We start from the raw sequence: 16,526 nt of genomic DNA, 5'->3' as shown, positions 1-16,526 counted from the left end.
GCAATCACTGGTGTTACCAGGGATGGCGGGGGGAGGAGATTGCTCTCTAGATAGTAGACAGTTGTTATTTTAGGGGACAGGAAATATAACACCAAATGTGGGTTTCTTCTTTTTCCTCGTTGCCAGGGGCCATATGTTTTCTTTTTCCTTGAAGGCAGCATTAGGAGCACCTAGAGGGCGCACCTAGTGTCTTTTTCAATTTTTGTTTAAAAAAAAAAAAAAAAATCTTGTAAATACATGTTAAGGCTACAACCAGCCACCACTTGACACCCAGCAGACTGGCAAACGTGTAAAAGACTGTGACAGTGTCAGGGATCGGTGATGATGTGTGCAGCCAGCACCTCACACCCTGCAGTGAGAGTGTCATTCAGCACAGCTGCCTTGGAAAACTGTCTGCTGTCACCTAACACATACTTCCCTTAAATTTCGCTTCTAAATGTATACGTAGCAGAAATATGGATTACACTTGTGCACCGAAGATATGTATAGAAATGGCATGAGTGGGACTATTTGTAGAACCCCAAACTGGAAGCAACTTAAATGTCCCTCAACAACAGAGAGTGATTGTATACTCTGGGGTGGGGATTGGTGTAAAGGAATGCTACGTAGCAAGGAACACAGCTACCGCCAGCAACGTGGATGAATCTCAGAAACATAGTATTGAACATAAGAAGCTGTTCATAAAACAAGCACATATTTTGTGAATCTCATTGTTTAAAGTTCAAAAATGAATGAAACCAGCCTACCAAGCTAGAATCCAGGAAGGTGGTTCTCTCTGGGGAAGAGGGAGGAAGTAGTGACTGAAGGGAACCTGAGGAATCTTCTGGAGTGCCGCTCACATTTTATTTTGACCTGGATGGTGGTGACATTAGTGCGTTCATTCGATGATAATTAAGTAGCTGTACATTTTGCAGCTTTCTATATGTATGTTATATTTTAATTAAAATGCTCAGAACATCTTTTCCGTAGCTGACACGTTTAAAATACATGTAGCAAGTATTACCTTCATTTTAGGCTTCATGTCCTGAAGTAAAGGTTCTTTGTATGTAGGAAGACCTTCTGGATCATTAAATGAAAATGAGTATTGTGGTAATTGTTGTGTTTTGAATGGGATTTTAGCAGAAATCTATTATATATTGAGTTCTCATAGGAAGGAGTTGCTACAGTTAATGATGCCTTATTTCAAGGAAAAAAGTGTTTCTGGGATTTCACAATTTGGGCTGAAAAAATGGCCAGAACTTGCTTTGCAGTAACAGTCAAACTCTGCAGCTGACCCACCTTTTCAATTTCTGAGCAGAGTTGAATACTGATTTACTCTGTGGCATTTTATAATAGATCTTCCCCTTCCAAATAGGCTGCTTTCTAAAATTTCATTGTAATGGTCTGGGTATGGCCAATTGGCTTGTCAATTATTAAATCTTATTTTATACAGAGTACTTTTAATATTTGATTCTCAAAAGCCACCCAAGACCTTGTTTTGATTCTTCTTTTACAATTTTCCATTTACTACCCAAATGTGTTTTTTTAACATAAAAATGTAACAGAGGCTTAATTTTTCCTCATTGTTTCTGTGGTTTATTTAGTGCTGTGGGGACGTTTGCTCGAGCCCTCGACTGCAGCAGTTCCGTGAGGCAGCCTAGTCTGCATATGAGTGCAGCTGCAGCTTCCCGGGACATCACCCTGGTAAGATGCTTTTTTTTCCCCTTCTGCCACGTGCGTAATTATAAAGACAGTATAGCAACATTACAGGTAGACACAAGGGTTTCCTAGCTCTGAGCCCTGCTGACTGCTACGCTGCCTTGGCTTGCTGGTTGGTTAACTGTATTGTCTCATTCCTAAGCCACCTCTTGTGTTTGTGACTTGAGACAAGTAATAATGACTTTTGCATGGACAGATATGAAATAGTTAAAAAAACAAAACAAGCACTTCTAGGGAAACCATTCACCATTCTGACACATCCGTTTTCTCTTCCGTGCATCTTTTTCTATATTATTTCTGTGTACTTACATAGTAGTAGCTGTTGGCTGCGGCTGAATTGGCCCTCAATTCGTGGTGACCCCAGTGTTAGGAAACGCCGCCTGGTCCTGTGCCATCCCCATGATCGGTTGCAGATTGGATGCTTGTGATCCATCGAATTTTCATTGGTTGATTTTTCTAAGTAAATCATCAGGCCTTTCTTCCTACTCTGTCTTAGTCCCAGGCCTCCACTGACAGAAGGTGGAGACTGCACACGAGGCACATTGTCTGAGAATCAAACCCTGATCTCCTGCACGGAAGGCGAGAATTGTGTGACTCACCGCCATTGTCTAGATCATACATAATGTTTTATGTTTTCCTTTTAAGTGAAATTGTTGCTATAGGACTTACTTTCCTCGTGCTGTTATTCAGTTTCAATACAGTAATACCTGTGAGAGCCAAAACTTGACCAGACTGCCTTGTTTTTCCTGGTCTCACAAGTTTACCACCTTTGACAGGGTGCAGTTTTAGCACTTTTCCATTGTTCACTGTGAGTGGAAAATTTTTTAGTTTCTTTCTCTGTCAGGTTTCCTCCTTACAGGTTCTGGCTTTCGTAGATTTTGCTGTATTTCAAGTTCTGGTGCCTGTTCATTAGAAAGGGGTTCTGTTTTCTTACATGATTTCATTACACTGTGATTGCTATCTTCTAAAACGATTTTCTTTTTCCCTTGGTGATCAAGTGAAACTTCCCATATGCGGTCTAATGATACCACTAGTGCCAGTGACAGCCTGGCATTGGCCTCAGTAAAGTAGACTCACCGGTTTCTTCCTGATTAAACTTACTGTATTTAATTCCCATGGCTGTTTGAGGTGGGCTTGATAGGATGCTCTTTTTACAGATGAGAAAACTGAGATGTCGTAAGGTAATTATTGACCAGTATTTATTATATATAATAAAACTTTCAGTTTTGCTTTCTTTTGGAATGGAGTACAGTACAGGTTTTATTAATTTCTTGATACCAATTTGAAATGTTTTCCACAGTCTTTTTTGTGATAATATAAAAACTTATGCTTGATTACTTATCAGATTTTCTTATTGTGTGTCCCTTGTAGTTTTGCATAGTTATAGATTATGATGAAACTAATAGTAGTTCATAGCCGTTTGGGAACTCCGTCTTTTCTCCAGGACTAGAATGTTGTTTATAGAAATGTGTTGTGCTCTCTGCATTGGTACATAAATATTTTATGTGAAAGTTTAGGAAATCCAAAGTTCGTCTATATTTTGGCTGTTTAGAATTTAGGGAGTATTTTACTGCAAAAGCAAGAGTACCGATGCCATGTTTGTGACCATCTTCAGTATCCTGTCATTAGATGCTTATGTGAACCAGAACTACACGGAATCTAATCATCACCTGTGCCTTTTTTCCCTAAGTCTAGAATTAATGTATTCTTATTATAGAAAATCGAAAAATATGGCACCAAAAAAAAAAGGCTTTGTTCTCATTACCAAGGGTTAGAAGGAATATTACCACTTTGTCATGTTTCCTTCCAGCCTCTTCTTGTCCATTATAAACAGTAATAGAGTTGTAAACAATAATAATTGCAGAATGGCACAGAGGATAATGTAATTCCCACATAATGCCACCCAGAGCACATGTTAATATTTTATTTTCTTCAGATTGAAAAGGAAATCCAACCATTATAATGTGAAATGGACAACATTCTCTACCTAGCCCTATTCCCCTTCCTTCATCTGTACCTCCTGCCTCCAAAGCCTGTGTCCAGTCAATAAATCTGCTATGTATTTATTCTCTGTTTTTATATTTTTGCTATGTATTTATGTATCTATACACAACAGAAACATTGTTTTGCATGTGTTTAAATTCACTGTGAACCCCTTGCCATGTGCCCCTTTCTGAGACCTAGTTGCCATGTTAGAAGTACATACCGACTTCACGATTGTTTTGTAGCATTTGTCCTATTCTTTCATAGGAAAACATCATTCTTTTTGCATTCTCTTACTGGTGAACACCTGGATGTTTTGAAGACATTTCTTCTTTTGTTATTACCCATAGTGCTGTACTGAAAATTCTAATACATGTCTCTTTGTGAACATGAGTGAAAACTTTCTAGGCCGTAACTAGAGTTTGAATGCTGATCGACAGAGTGCTGCTTATTTTGAGTTTCACCAACCAAAAACTCGCTGCCGTTGAGTTAATTGCAACCCATAGTGACCCTATAAGGTTTCCCAGGCTGTAAATCTTTCCAGGAGCTGACTCCCACATCGTTCTCCCTCAGAGCAGCTGGTGGGTTTGAACTGCCAGTCTTACGGTTAGCAACCGAGCGCTTTAACCACTGTGCCATCAGGGCTCCTTGTATTTCACCAGATGTAGCCAGATTGTCCCGCATACCGTAGTAGTTGATAATCCCACAAGCGGTTATAAGTATTCGTTTTCTTCATCCATTTCCTGACGTTATCCTCTATACCTGGCGTTTTCAGACTTTTAAATTTTTGCCAGCCTGATGCTCTCCCATTTTAATTTGCATTTAACTTTACAAGGTTAAGCATATACTTGTGTTGATTTGCTGCTCAGTTTTAGATTCATATCCTTTGCCAATTTTTTTTCTAATTGTTTTAAAATTTTATTCACATTTAAGCCTGCAAGCTATGCGGAATTTATTTTTATTAGTGCAGTGAGGTAGGGATCTAATTTTATTTTTTTCCATATGAAAAATTACTTGTTCCAACACCTATTATTAAATTTGTCATTTCTACATGATTTGTAATTCTCCTTTTATGTTATTTCGAGGTCCTAGATATGCTTCAAGGAGCCCTGGTAGTGCAGTGGTTAAAGTGCTTGGCCGATAACTGAGAGAACAGTTGGCAGTTTGAACCTACCAGCCACTCAGCAGGAGAAGGATGTGGCAGTTGGTTTCGGTAAAGATTATAGTCCTGGAAACCCTCTGGGGCAGTTTCCACTCTGTCCACTGGGGTCACTATGAGTTGGAATTGACTGGATGGCAGTGGGTTGGTTGCTTGGTAATATGTTGAAAACTGCTTCTGAGCTCTTAAGCTGTTGTTCTGTTCTGTTTGTCTCTTCGCTAGCACTGCATGATAGCTTTATAATAAAGTAACTGGTAAGACAAGTCCTGTGTTAGCTTCATTTTTAACACGCAGTTGAAGAAATTTAAAACCTAGAGTTTCGTATTTGCCTTTTTGTTATCCCATGTTTTCCCCCTAACAACTTAACAGATATTTTTGTTATATCATTGTAAGAGCCTGGGCATTTTTTTTCTAATGTTATGTGACACCACCTCATATAGATATACTGTTTGTTTACATGACCAGCATCTTGTGGTTTAACATCATTCTTATTAGGTAATGCTTCCCAGATTATAACTAAGGATGCTGTCCTTGTTGTAGTCCTGCGTATTCTCTCTACACTGTCTGAGGAGGGAGAGTAGACAAATCTGTTAACTGAGGGGGCTTTTGGGGCTGATCCACCAGGGTAAGGGGTCTGACGGCCAAGAGCACTGGTCGGCAGCTGCAGCAACTCTCTGCCTCCCCCTGCTGGTGCCTTCGTGGAACAGGAAATGAATTTCTTTTGGAAGAGGGCATGGCCTATGTATCTTAATTACGTTAAATATTATTTTGGGTGTATTTTCATGAAATACTTGCCTAATATGCTTCTTTCAGGGAGGTGCTTTCACACCATCCAGGGTTTTTATGTCTTCTGTTTTGCTTCCTTTAGTGTTTAGTAATTTGGAGATCACTGGTATATTATATAGTATATGTAATAATGTTATTAGGTTCCATCGAGTTGATTCTGACTCGTAGCGACCCTTTATACAACAGAACGAAACACTGCCTGGTTCTGTGCCATCCTCACAATCATTGCTATGGTTGACCACATTGTCGTAGCCATTGTGTTAATCCATCTCATTGAGGGTCTTCCTCTTTTTCGCTGACCATCTACTTTACCAAGCATGATGTCCTCCTCCAGGGATTGGTTCCTCCCGATAACATGTCCAAAGTGCTCAAAACAAACTCTTGCCATCCTCACTTTGAAAGAGTACTCTCGCTGTCCTTCTTCCAAGACAGACTTGTACTTTCTTCTGGCAGTCCATGGTATATTTAGTATTCTTCACCAACACCGTAATTCAAGGCATCAATTCTTCTTCTGTCTTCTTTATTCATTGTCCAGATTTCACATGCATATGAGGCAACTGAAAATATCATAGCCTGGGTCAGGCACACACACCTTAGCCCTCAAAGTGACATCCTTGCTTTTCAACACTTTATTATTACTTTTATTATTGTACTTTAGATGAAGGTTTACTGAGCAAACTAGTTTTCTCATTAAACAGTTAATACACATACTGTTTTGTGACATTGGCTGCCAACCCTGCAGTGTGTCAACACTCTCCCCTTCTCAACCTTGGGTTTCCCATCACCAGTTTTCCTATCCCCTCCTGCCTTCTTGTCCTTGCCCCTGGGCTGGTGTGCCCATTTAGTCTCGTTTTGGTTTTTGGGCCTGTCTACTCTTTGGCTGAAGGGTAAACCTCAGGAGTGACTTCAGTACTGAGTTAAAAGGGTGCCTAGGGTCCATACTCTCGGAGTTTCTCAAGTCTCTGTCAGATCAGTTAAGTATGGTCTCTTTTTTTCTTCTTCTTCTTCTTTTGTGAGTTGGAATTTTGCCATACATTTTTCTCCAGCTCTCTCTTGGACCCTCTGTTGTGATCGCTGTCAGAGCAGTCGGTGGTAACCATCTAGTTGTGCTGGACTCAGTCTGGTAGAGGCTGTGGTAGTTGTGGTCCACTAGTCCTGTGGACTGATCTTTCCCTTGTGTCTTTGGTTTTCTTCATTCTCCCTTGCACTAGATGGGGTGAGACCAGTGGAGTATCTTAGATGGCCGCTCACAAGCTTTTAAGACCCCAGATGCTATCCACCAAAGTAGAATGTAGAACATTTTCTTTATAAACTGTTACGCCACTTGAGCTGGATATTCCCCAGGCGTTTCAGCACTTTAAAGAGGTTTTTTGTAGCAGATTTGCCCAACGCAATATGTCGTTCGATTTCTTGACTGCTGCTTCCATGGGCGTTGATCGTGAATCCATGTAGAATGACATTCTTGGCAACTTCAGTATTTTCTCCATTTATCATGATGTTGCTTATTGGTCCAGTTGTGAGAATTTTGTTTTCTTTATGTTGAGGTGTAAGCCATACTGAAGTCTGTAGTCTTTGATCTTCATCAGTAAGTACTTCAAATCCTCTATGCTTTTAACAAGCAAGGCCGTGTCATCTGCATGTCACAGGCTGTTAATGAGTCTTCCACCAATCCTGATGCCACGTTCTTCATATAGTCCATATTCTCAGATCATTTGTTGAGCATACAGATTAAATACATACGGTGAGTGGATACAACCCAGATGCACACCTTTCCTGATTTTAAACCACACAGTATCCCCTTGTTTTGTTTAAACAGCTGCCTCTTGGCCTATGTACAGGTTCTGTATGAGCACAACTAAGTGTTCTGCAATTCCCATTCTTCACAATATTATCCATAATTTGTTATGATCCACACAGTCGAATCCCTTTACATAGTCAATAACACATGGGTAAATGCCTTTCTGGTCTTCTCTGCTTTTAGCCAAGATCCACCTGACATCAGCAGTGATACCCTTGTTCCATGTCCTCCTCTGAATCTGGCTTGAATTTCTGGCAGTTCCCTGTCGATGTACTGCTGCAACTGCTTTTGAATGATGTTCAGCAAAATTTTACTTGTGTGTGATATTAATGATATTGTTCGATAATTTCCACATTTGGTGGGATCACCTTTCTTTGGCATAGGTATAAATGTGGATCTCTTCCAGTCAGTTGGCCAGGTAGCTGTCTTCCAAATTTCTTGGCATAGATAAGTGAGCACTCCAGCACTATATCTATTTTTTGAAATATCTCAATTGGTATTCCGTCAATTCCTGGAGCCTTGTTTTTCACCAGTGCCTTCAGTGCAGTTTGCACTTCTTCCCTCAGTACCATTGTTTCTTGGTCACATACTACCTCCTGAAATGGTTGGACACCTGCCAATTCTTTTTGGTACAATGACTGCATGTATTCCTTCCATCTTCTTCTGATGCTTTTTGTGTTTTTCGATAATTTGTCCATAGAATCCTTTAAAATTGTAACTCGAGGCCTGAATTTTTCTTCAGTTCTTTCAGCTTGAGAAATGCTGAGCATGTTCTTCCCTCTTGGTTTTCTAACACCAGGTCTTTGCACATGTCATTATAATACTTACTTTGTCTTCTCGAGCCACCCTTTGAAATCTTCTGTTCAGCTCTTTTACGTCATTGTTCTTCCTTTAACTTTAGCTACTGTACGTTCAAGAGCAAGTTTCAGAGTCTCTTCTGACAGCCGTCTTCGTCTTTATTTTCCTTCCTGTCTGTTTATGACCTTTTGCTTTCTTCATATATGATGTCTTTGATGTCATCCCACAGCTCGTCTGGTGTTCAGTCATTATGTGTTCAGTGCATCAAATCTGTTCTTGAGATGGTCTCTAAATTCAGGTGGAATGTACACAAGGTCGTGTTTTGGTTCCTGTGGACTTGTTTTAATTTTCTTCAGTTTTAACTTGAACTTGAATAGGAGCAATTGATAGTCTGTTCCACAGCCCCTGGCCTTGTTCTGACTGATGATATTGAGATTTTCTGTAGCTTTTTCCACAGATGGTGGTGGATTTGATTCCTGTGTTTTCCATCCAGTGAGGTTTATGTGTATAGTCACCATTTATGTTGTTGACAAAAGGTATTCACAATGAATAAATCATTGGTCTTGCAAAATTGTATCATGTGATCTCCAGTGTCATTTCTGTCATCAAGGCCATATTTTCCAACTCTAATCCTTCTTTTTTGTTTCCAACTTTTGCCTTCCAATGACCAGGTATTATCAGTGCATCTTGATTGCATGTTTTATCAATTTCAGACTGTAGAAGTTGGTAAAAATTTCTTCATCTTTGGCATTAGTGGTTGGTGTGTAAATTTGAATAATAGTCATATTAGCTGGCCTTCTTTGTAAACATATGGATATTATCCCATCATTTGACGGCGTTGTACTTAGGGATAGATCTTGAAATGTTCTTTTGGACGATGAATGTGACACCATTCCTCTTCAGTTCGACATTGCCAACATCGTAGACCATCTGACTGTCCGATTCAAAGTGGCCGGTACCAGTCCATGGTTTTTTTAATGCCTAGGATATCAGTCTTTATGTGGTCCATTTCATTTTCGGTGACTTCATTTTTCCTAGTTCATACTTCGTACGTTACATGTTCCTATTATTAATGAATGTTTGCAGCCGTTTCTTCTCATTTTGAGTTGTGCCACATCAGCAAATGAAGGTCCTGAAAGCTTGACTCCATCCACGTCATTAAGGTCAGCTCTGCTTTGAGGAGGCAGCTCTTTTACAGTCGTATTTTGAGTGCCTTCCAACCTGAAGGGCTCATCTTCCTTCATTGTACCAGATGATATCCTGCTGCTATTCATAACATTTTCACTGGCCAGTTTTTTCAGAAGTAGACCGCTGAGCCCTTCTTCGTAGTCTGTCTTATTCTGGAAGCTCTGCTAAAACCTGCACACCATGGGTGACCCTGTTGGTATTTTATATACTGGTGACATAGCTGCCAGCATCATAGCAACACACAAGCCACCACAATATGATAAACTGACATTCGCGTCAGGGGTAATAATGTTATATTATATAATATATATTTTGGTGTATATTATCTGCACAGAATCTGTGTAATGGATTGATGAAAAATGTTTAAAATATATTTGTTATTATTTTCTTTTTGAAGCTGGCTCGTAGTCTTAGGAAATTGTCGCATTTGTACAGCTGGTTTCAGAGACAGGATTTGAATCTGTTCTTGACTGCTACTAGATTACCTTTTGTGCTCACCCCTCTGCTTCATTCTCATTTAAATGCCATGGATCTCAGTACCATTATTTTTGTCTTTCTTTGGTTTGGCAGCACTGAATATCTCCTGTGTAGTCTGCAACATTTCAGTGTCTTGGTTTCTTGCTCTAACTTGTCTAGTTTTTACTTCACTTGGACTCTTTCTATGTTATTCTTGTGTTGAGATGATATGATTTGCAGTGCTGTAAATTGACTTCTTTACAAAGTTGTGAAAGCAGGAAGAAACCCCTGCTCTCTGTCACTTCAGATGCTGCGACCTGCACCTTTAATCCTGTTTGCCACTGGTCTCACACCTTCGACTGTGATGTTAAAATAGAAGATCCTGAGATACTTCTATAAAAAGGAGTGGGAATGTTTACAAGTTGATTATTAATATGTTGATAATATGAGTTTTTCAAAATTGTTTTCTGAAAAGAATATATGAAAGGCTGGTAGATTGTTTTGTGCTGTTATGGGAAAATGGATTCACCTTTTAGTTGAATTTGGAAGGTCAAGTTCTTATTATTCTTTAAGTGTTCACAAATCGACACCTATCTGTTCAGCTCCTTTCTCCATTAGGTGGCCAGACCACATACCTGAAGGCCTCCCATGCAGAAAAGGCACAAGAGGCAGGACTGTAGGACTGCAAGCGCCACTCCAGCCCTGCTTAGGTGATTTTGCTTTGTAGCCTCTCCTGTGAAGATCGCAGTAGGCCTTCAGCTTTCCTAATCCAGCATCTGTTTACCCAAGGCAATGCACGCCACTTGTCAAGTCACCAATAATATTTTGGGAGCCGGTAATTAAGCTCCCTGCAGTGCTGGTTCTAACTGCCTTTTTTTAAGATCTGTTACCAATACAGCTGGACAGTGATTTTCAAACACTTGTTAATTTAAGATATATATGATTTATAATTGTTCAAATCACCAAAGCCATTGAGATTTCATTAAAATGTAAAGTTTACGTTGTGTAACATGCAATGAAAAAAAATCCGTTTATGACAGTTCTGGCGTTGATCTCCTCCCCTGTCCCCTGAATGAACAAAATCCCTTTGAACACAGAGAGACACAAATTGGTTGGCAAGTACTAGTTGGTGGAAGTTCTAGCCTGTTACTTCCTGCTTGGCAGTGATGGCCAGAATGAGGTCTGCAGCCTTGCAGGTTGAGGAGCCGCTGTCACCTGCATTGTTCGGGAGCTCTAGCTGGAACGAAGCCCCAGTCCCCAGGAAGTAGGTTATTGTATAAGGCACTGGCTCTTCTCTTTTGGCTGGCTCTGAGGACTAAAGCATTTTGGGTGTAGAATTAGAGAAAAAGAGGTTGTTTGGGGTCTTAGAAATCATCTAGGATAGAATGTTTTACAGTGGAAGCGCCCAAGTACAGAACAATGGAGTAGCTTGCATAAGAAAGTCACATTTAATTAGTGACAGAATCAGGACTAGAAGCCTAGGTTTGCCGACGCAGAGTCTGGTTCTGAGAAAGCTCAGGTTTTTTGATTTAGTTTAGTAGGGAGGAAATCACATCCTGGAACATCTCTAATTCTATATTATCTCTGATCTTGTTACTTCTCACTTTTCATCCTATTAGGGGCATTGGTGGTTCAGTGGAGCCCTGGTGGTGCAGTGGTTAGGAGCTGTGGCTGCCAACCAAAGGGCCGACAGCTCACATCCACCAGCCACTCCCAGGAAATCCTATGGGGCAGTTCTACTCTGTCTTGTAGGGTCGCTATGAGTCAGAATCAACTCTATGGCAACGGTTTTTTGTTTGTTTGTTTGTTTTGTTTTGTTGTGGGGGTTGGGGAGTTTGGTGGTTCAGTGGTAGAATTCTGACCCTTTATGCAGGAGACCCGTGTTCAGTTCTTGGCCAGTGCACCTCACGTGCAGCCATCGTCCATCTGTCAGGGGAGGCCTGCTGTGATGTTTGAACAGGCTTCGGTACTAACAGTGTCCACACTGAGACGGACTAGGAAGAAAGGACTGTTGACCTACTTTTGGCAATCAGCCAGTGAACCCTGTAAATCACAGTGGTCTGACCTGTGAGTGATCACGGGATGGCGTAGGAAGGGGCAGCATCTCGTTCCCTTCTGCATGGGGGCCTACTTGATGGCCACTTACAACAGCACATCCTTTTATTGGCTTTCAGTTGGGTTAGGATAAAAATGGAGATGCCTGCAACAGTCAGAAGGCTGTAAGATTTTGTCTGTCCTTCCTCCCTAGGCCCTGCCCACACACACGCCTTTGCATCCTCTGGGCTTTAGCCACGCTATTCCTCCTTTGGTTCCATGCTGTCTTCTGTCACAGGACCTTTGCACATTCAGGTCCTGTTGCCTGGACGTACTCTCACAGCCGTACCTAGTTAGCTCTCGCTCTTTTTTCAAATCTTGGCTAATCCTTCATTCTAGGCACAGCTACTTTGAGATGTGCTCATGCAGAAAAGCTACTCCATCCTTTCCTTTACAACTCTTGCTTGAGTTTAAATGAAACATGCATTTTTGTGATTGTCTGATTAATGTATTTCTATCCCACTCCCCACATACCAGCTTGTAACATCTGTGAGTATAATAACTATGTCTGTTTTTCCTCACTGTTGAATCCCCAGCATCTGGGGTTGCCTGGCATATATACTAGGTATTCAGCAAATATTTGGAAATGAATAAGTTAGTGTCAGTTTCTGGAACATAGCTTCTTATTAAGAAAGATCACTATATTGTTTCCATTCTGTTGTTTTAGCATTTTAATAAATCCTATCCTTGGAAACTCTATGGGGCAGTTCTCCTCTGTCCTGTAGGGTCACTATGAGTTGGAATTGACTCGACAGCACTGGGTTTGGTTTATAGATGTGGACAGTGTCTTATGAGTACGAGTGGTGCTTGACAGAGAATCCCTGATGGAGCGGGAGAACAGTGGGACGCACATCTCAAACTCTCGTAAAAAGTCTAGACTTAATGGCCTGACTGAGACTAGGGGGACCCTGGAGGTCATGGTCCCTGGACCATTTGTTAGCCCAAGACAGGAACCATTCCCAAAGCCAACTCTTCAGACAGGAATTGGACTAGACTATAAGACAGAAAATGATACTGGTGTGGAGTGAACATCTTGGCTCAAGCAGACACATGAGACTATGTGGGCAGCTCCTGTCTGGAAGGGAGATGAGAAGGCAGAGGGGGACAGGAGCTGGTTGAATGGACACGGGGAATACAGGGTATAGAGGAGGAGTGTGCTGTCTCATTAGGGGAAGAGCAGCTAGGAGTACATAGCAAAGTGTGTAAGATTTTGTATGAGAGACTGACTTGATTTGTAAACTTTCACTTAAAGTATGATAAATAAATAAAAATGTAAGAGAGTGTATGATGAGTCAGATACCCCCCCCCCCAAAAAAAAAAAAAAAAAGAGTAGTGTTTGAATTCTAATCTCCTTGAGTCAGGAGAGCTGCGCACATACAATCTGAAGACCAAGCACTGGAGAAAGATAAAGTGCTGGATCTACTTTATGATTCTCTCTCTATTTTTTTTTTCCTGAATCTATAGCTTATGATATGTTAGGGCCCTATTCCTACTTGTCACAGTTTGAAAAAAGCCCTCAAAGGTCATTTGCTAGTCACTTAAAAAAAAAGCCTTGTGTAGTCAGTTTTTCCAAGAGATAGACTTTAAGTCTCAGCATTGTCCTTTTATTCAGTTTGAGTTAATTAACATTAGGTTAATGAGAATATAGTGAGTTAATCATCACAAAAATTCAATAGTTGAGGTAACCTCGTATGACAAACATTTAATTACATTTTAACATGTGTAACTGCATTTTAACAAATGTAATTTCCCATAACAAATTATTAATTACCAATCCTTGGAGCTCTTATCTTCAGTGTCCTAGGAAAGCTTTTTTTGCTGTTCTAAGCAAAGTAACTTAGAAACTTAATTTTAAAAGGACGAGATTAAATCTAAGTAAAATGTAAATCAGATACCTGGGTAATTGTTATGTGTATATTCACTAATGTTTTCCTTATCTACCTGACATGTTGCAGTGGCCAGGCTAATGCTTTGTCTTTTCAAAGTGTCTGTTTTGTAAGCCTCTTTTTTTTTTTTTTTTAATTACTATATTAAACTGCTAATTTAGTCTAATAGCTTTTTTTTTAAAAAAAGTTTTTGGCCTAGTCTGAATTAAAGATTATTTGCACTTTAAATGTCTTTTTTCCAACCTATTGAAAGTTTGTGGCCAGTTTAATTGTCTTTCCTTTGTCCGTAACTTGTCTTTTCTCTCTGGCTGCTCTTAAGATGTTTCTTTTGTCTTTAGTGTTTGGCAGTTTGAATATTATGGTGAATATGATATGGATCTTATTTTTCCTTTATTCCAGAGTCTGAGGATTTCACATCTCTCATTGATTCTTTAATATTCTTAGCCTTTATTTCTTCAAATATTGCATTCCCCTAATTTTTCTTTATTCTTTCTTTCTGGAGCTCATGGTAGATTTATGATGAATCTTCTCATTTTATCCTCTATATCCCTTAACCTCTCTTCTTTTCTCATTGATTGCATTTTAATTTAGTGCTTAAAGCTCATTCCTAGGAGCTGTATGGCAAATCTGAGTCTGTCTGGCTTAATTTGGTGGGAAGCAATTAATGTCAGGTTCTGCTTGTCTTCTGACTCCCGTCTAGGCCAGTTGTTCCCTTGCACATTATGTCATTTTAGAATGTGAGCGCCGCCCTCAGTGAGACTCCTTCATAAATCCCTTGGCTTGGGTATTCCTGGACCATGTAACGGTAGCATTCTAAACCCATTTGAGGCTCAGGACAATTTTCAGGCTATAAGCAGATATGCGTAATGGACTTCTGATGCCCTGTTAAGGAGCTGTGGTCGTGCAGTGGTTAAGCATTCACCTGATAACCAAAGAAAGGTCAGTGGTTCAACCTACCAGTGGCTCTGCGGAAGAAAAGACCTGGTGATCTGCTCCTGTAAAACTTTCAGCCGAGAAAACCCTATGGGGCGGTTCTGCTATGAGTTGTAATCAACTTGACTGCATATAACAACTACAATGTCCTCTTGTCTTCAGATTGTAGCCGGCTCATTGTGAATATTTCCACCTGCTTTCCCTTGCCTTGCACCTAGAAAACACCTGTCCCTTAGTACTGGCTTTCTGTTTTTCCTTCTTTATTTTTCTCCTGCCATCTTTCTCTACAGTTCTCCTTTGGGTTCCCTCAGCTACAGCTGATCCAAAAGTATATTTACCTTAATAGAACTCTGGAAGCTCTTCACGATAGCAGCCTAGAGTCACAGTCAGGGGGTGAGGACCAGTGGCTCTGCTCATGCTAATTTAGGAAGTGACAGCTAGGACAATGTGGTCCCCAGGACCTCTCGTTCTCTGTTCCTTTCTTGTAATAATAATCAAAAGGAACATGGCTTCGCGTGTCTTGTAGATTGGTTTGATGATGGATGAGGAATTTTGCTTCGAGTACTACACATTGAAGCAAAAATTGGGAGTGCATGACACGGTTTCATATATAAATTTTTTTTGCCTTTATCCTGGTTTGAAGTTTACCCATAAAAGTTTATATTCACCTTCTGCTTGGAAAAAGCACATACTTGTTAATTTTTAAATAGATTGGATGATCTTAATGTTGTAATTTGTGCCAGAGGCATATATTTAAATTTTTGTAAAATTCTGACTGAACAAATCAGTAGTCACTATTAAAACGTATGTGAATCACCTGTTGCCACGGTGATACGTGTTGCAGGTTGGATTCCCCAGGAGGCAGATTCTGGGGTGGTGATTTGCATGCAGGAAATTTGTTAGGGAGTGCTTTTGAGAGTAACACTTACAGAAGAGAAGGGAGAGAGGCAGGGTTGGACAGAGGGAGAAGATGGGCTATAGTACAGTCTGAGTGAAGGCCTCAGCTGACCCCACGGAGAGTTGTGAAGCTGAGGTAGCCCTTCAGCATTATCCCAATTAGGAGCAAAAGACTGGGCCTTTACACTCCTGCATCACTGGATACAGGCTACCCCAGGAAGGGACGTGACCTTGGGCAATGAGATTTTCTTAAACTGAAACAATTCCAAAGAGGACCAACAGCTGAGGGTTGTCTGCTTATAGCAGTTCTGGCAGCTGGGTGATTAAGTTCTTTATTCCCAAATGGGGAAACACAGTATCCATTACACTGCCCAAAATTTCAGTGGCTTATACCAACAAGCACTCTTTTCTCACACATGCATGTGGATTGCCTGGGACTCTGCTGAACTAGACTGGGCTGACCGAACTACCAGTTGGATCCAAATCTGTTCTTTGTGTTCCTCATCCTTGGACCAAAGTTAGTAGCCCAAGAGGGCAAGCCCAAATACAGAAGCACATTTCAGAGCTCTGCTCATGTTGTGTATCTTAACACTCTTGTCCAAACAAGTCATGTGGCCGAGCCCAACATCAGTGGCCTGGAATGATACTCCTTTGGAGGTTTAGGGGAGGGAGTGAATATTTGCTGAACGATAACCTACCTGGTATGATCCTGCTTAATGAACAAAAGATGAGATTCCACTGCCAAGATTTCCTTGTCAGTCCTTCTCCTAAAATACTTCTGTTTGACGTCTCCATCTGTTATGAATGAGATGAAATGTGACAACACCTTCACCACTATTTGGCAGAGAGA

General features: G+C 40.5%; 1 protein-coding gene across 7 annotated transcripts in view; it reads left to right on the top strand.

The window, feature by feature from the left end:
• The window catches only part of MTA3 (metastasis associated 1 family member 3), a 201,617-nt gene that overhangs the window by 122,458 nt on the left and 62,633 nt on the right, over window positions 1-16,526 (top strand). For all 7 annotated transcript variants that reach the window (XM_049870635.1, XM_049870631.1, XM_049870629.1 and 4 more), the window contains exon 8: window positions 1,584-1,683. In XM_049870635.1, the coding sequence (XP_049726592.1) occupies window positions 1,584-1,683 (100 nt within the window). The remainder of the gene's footprint in view (window positions 1-1,583; window positions 1,684-16,526) is intronic.

Source organism: Elephas maximus, chromosome 26, assembly GCF_024166365.1.
Source record: "Elephas maximus indicus isolate mEleMax1 chromosome 26, mEleMax1 primary haplotype, whole genome shotgun sequence".
NCBI classification, from domain to species: domain Eukaryota; kingdom Metazoa; phylum Chordata; class Mammalia; order Proboscidea; family Elephantidae; genus Elephas; species Elephas maximus.
This window is presented reverse-complemented; position numbering and strand designations above follow the sequence as displayed.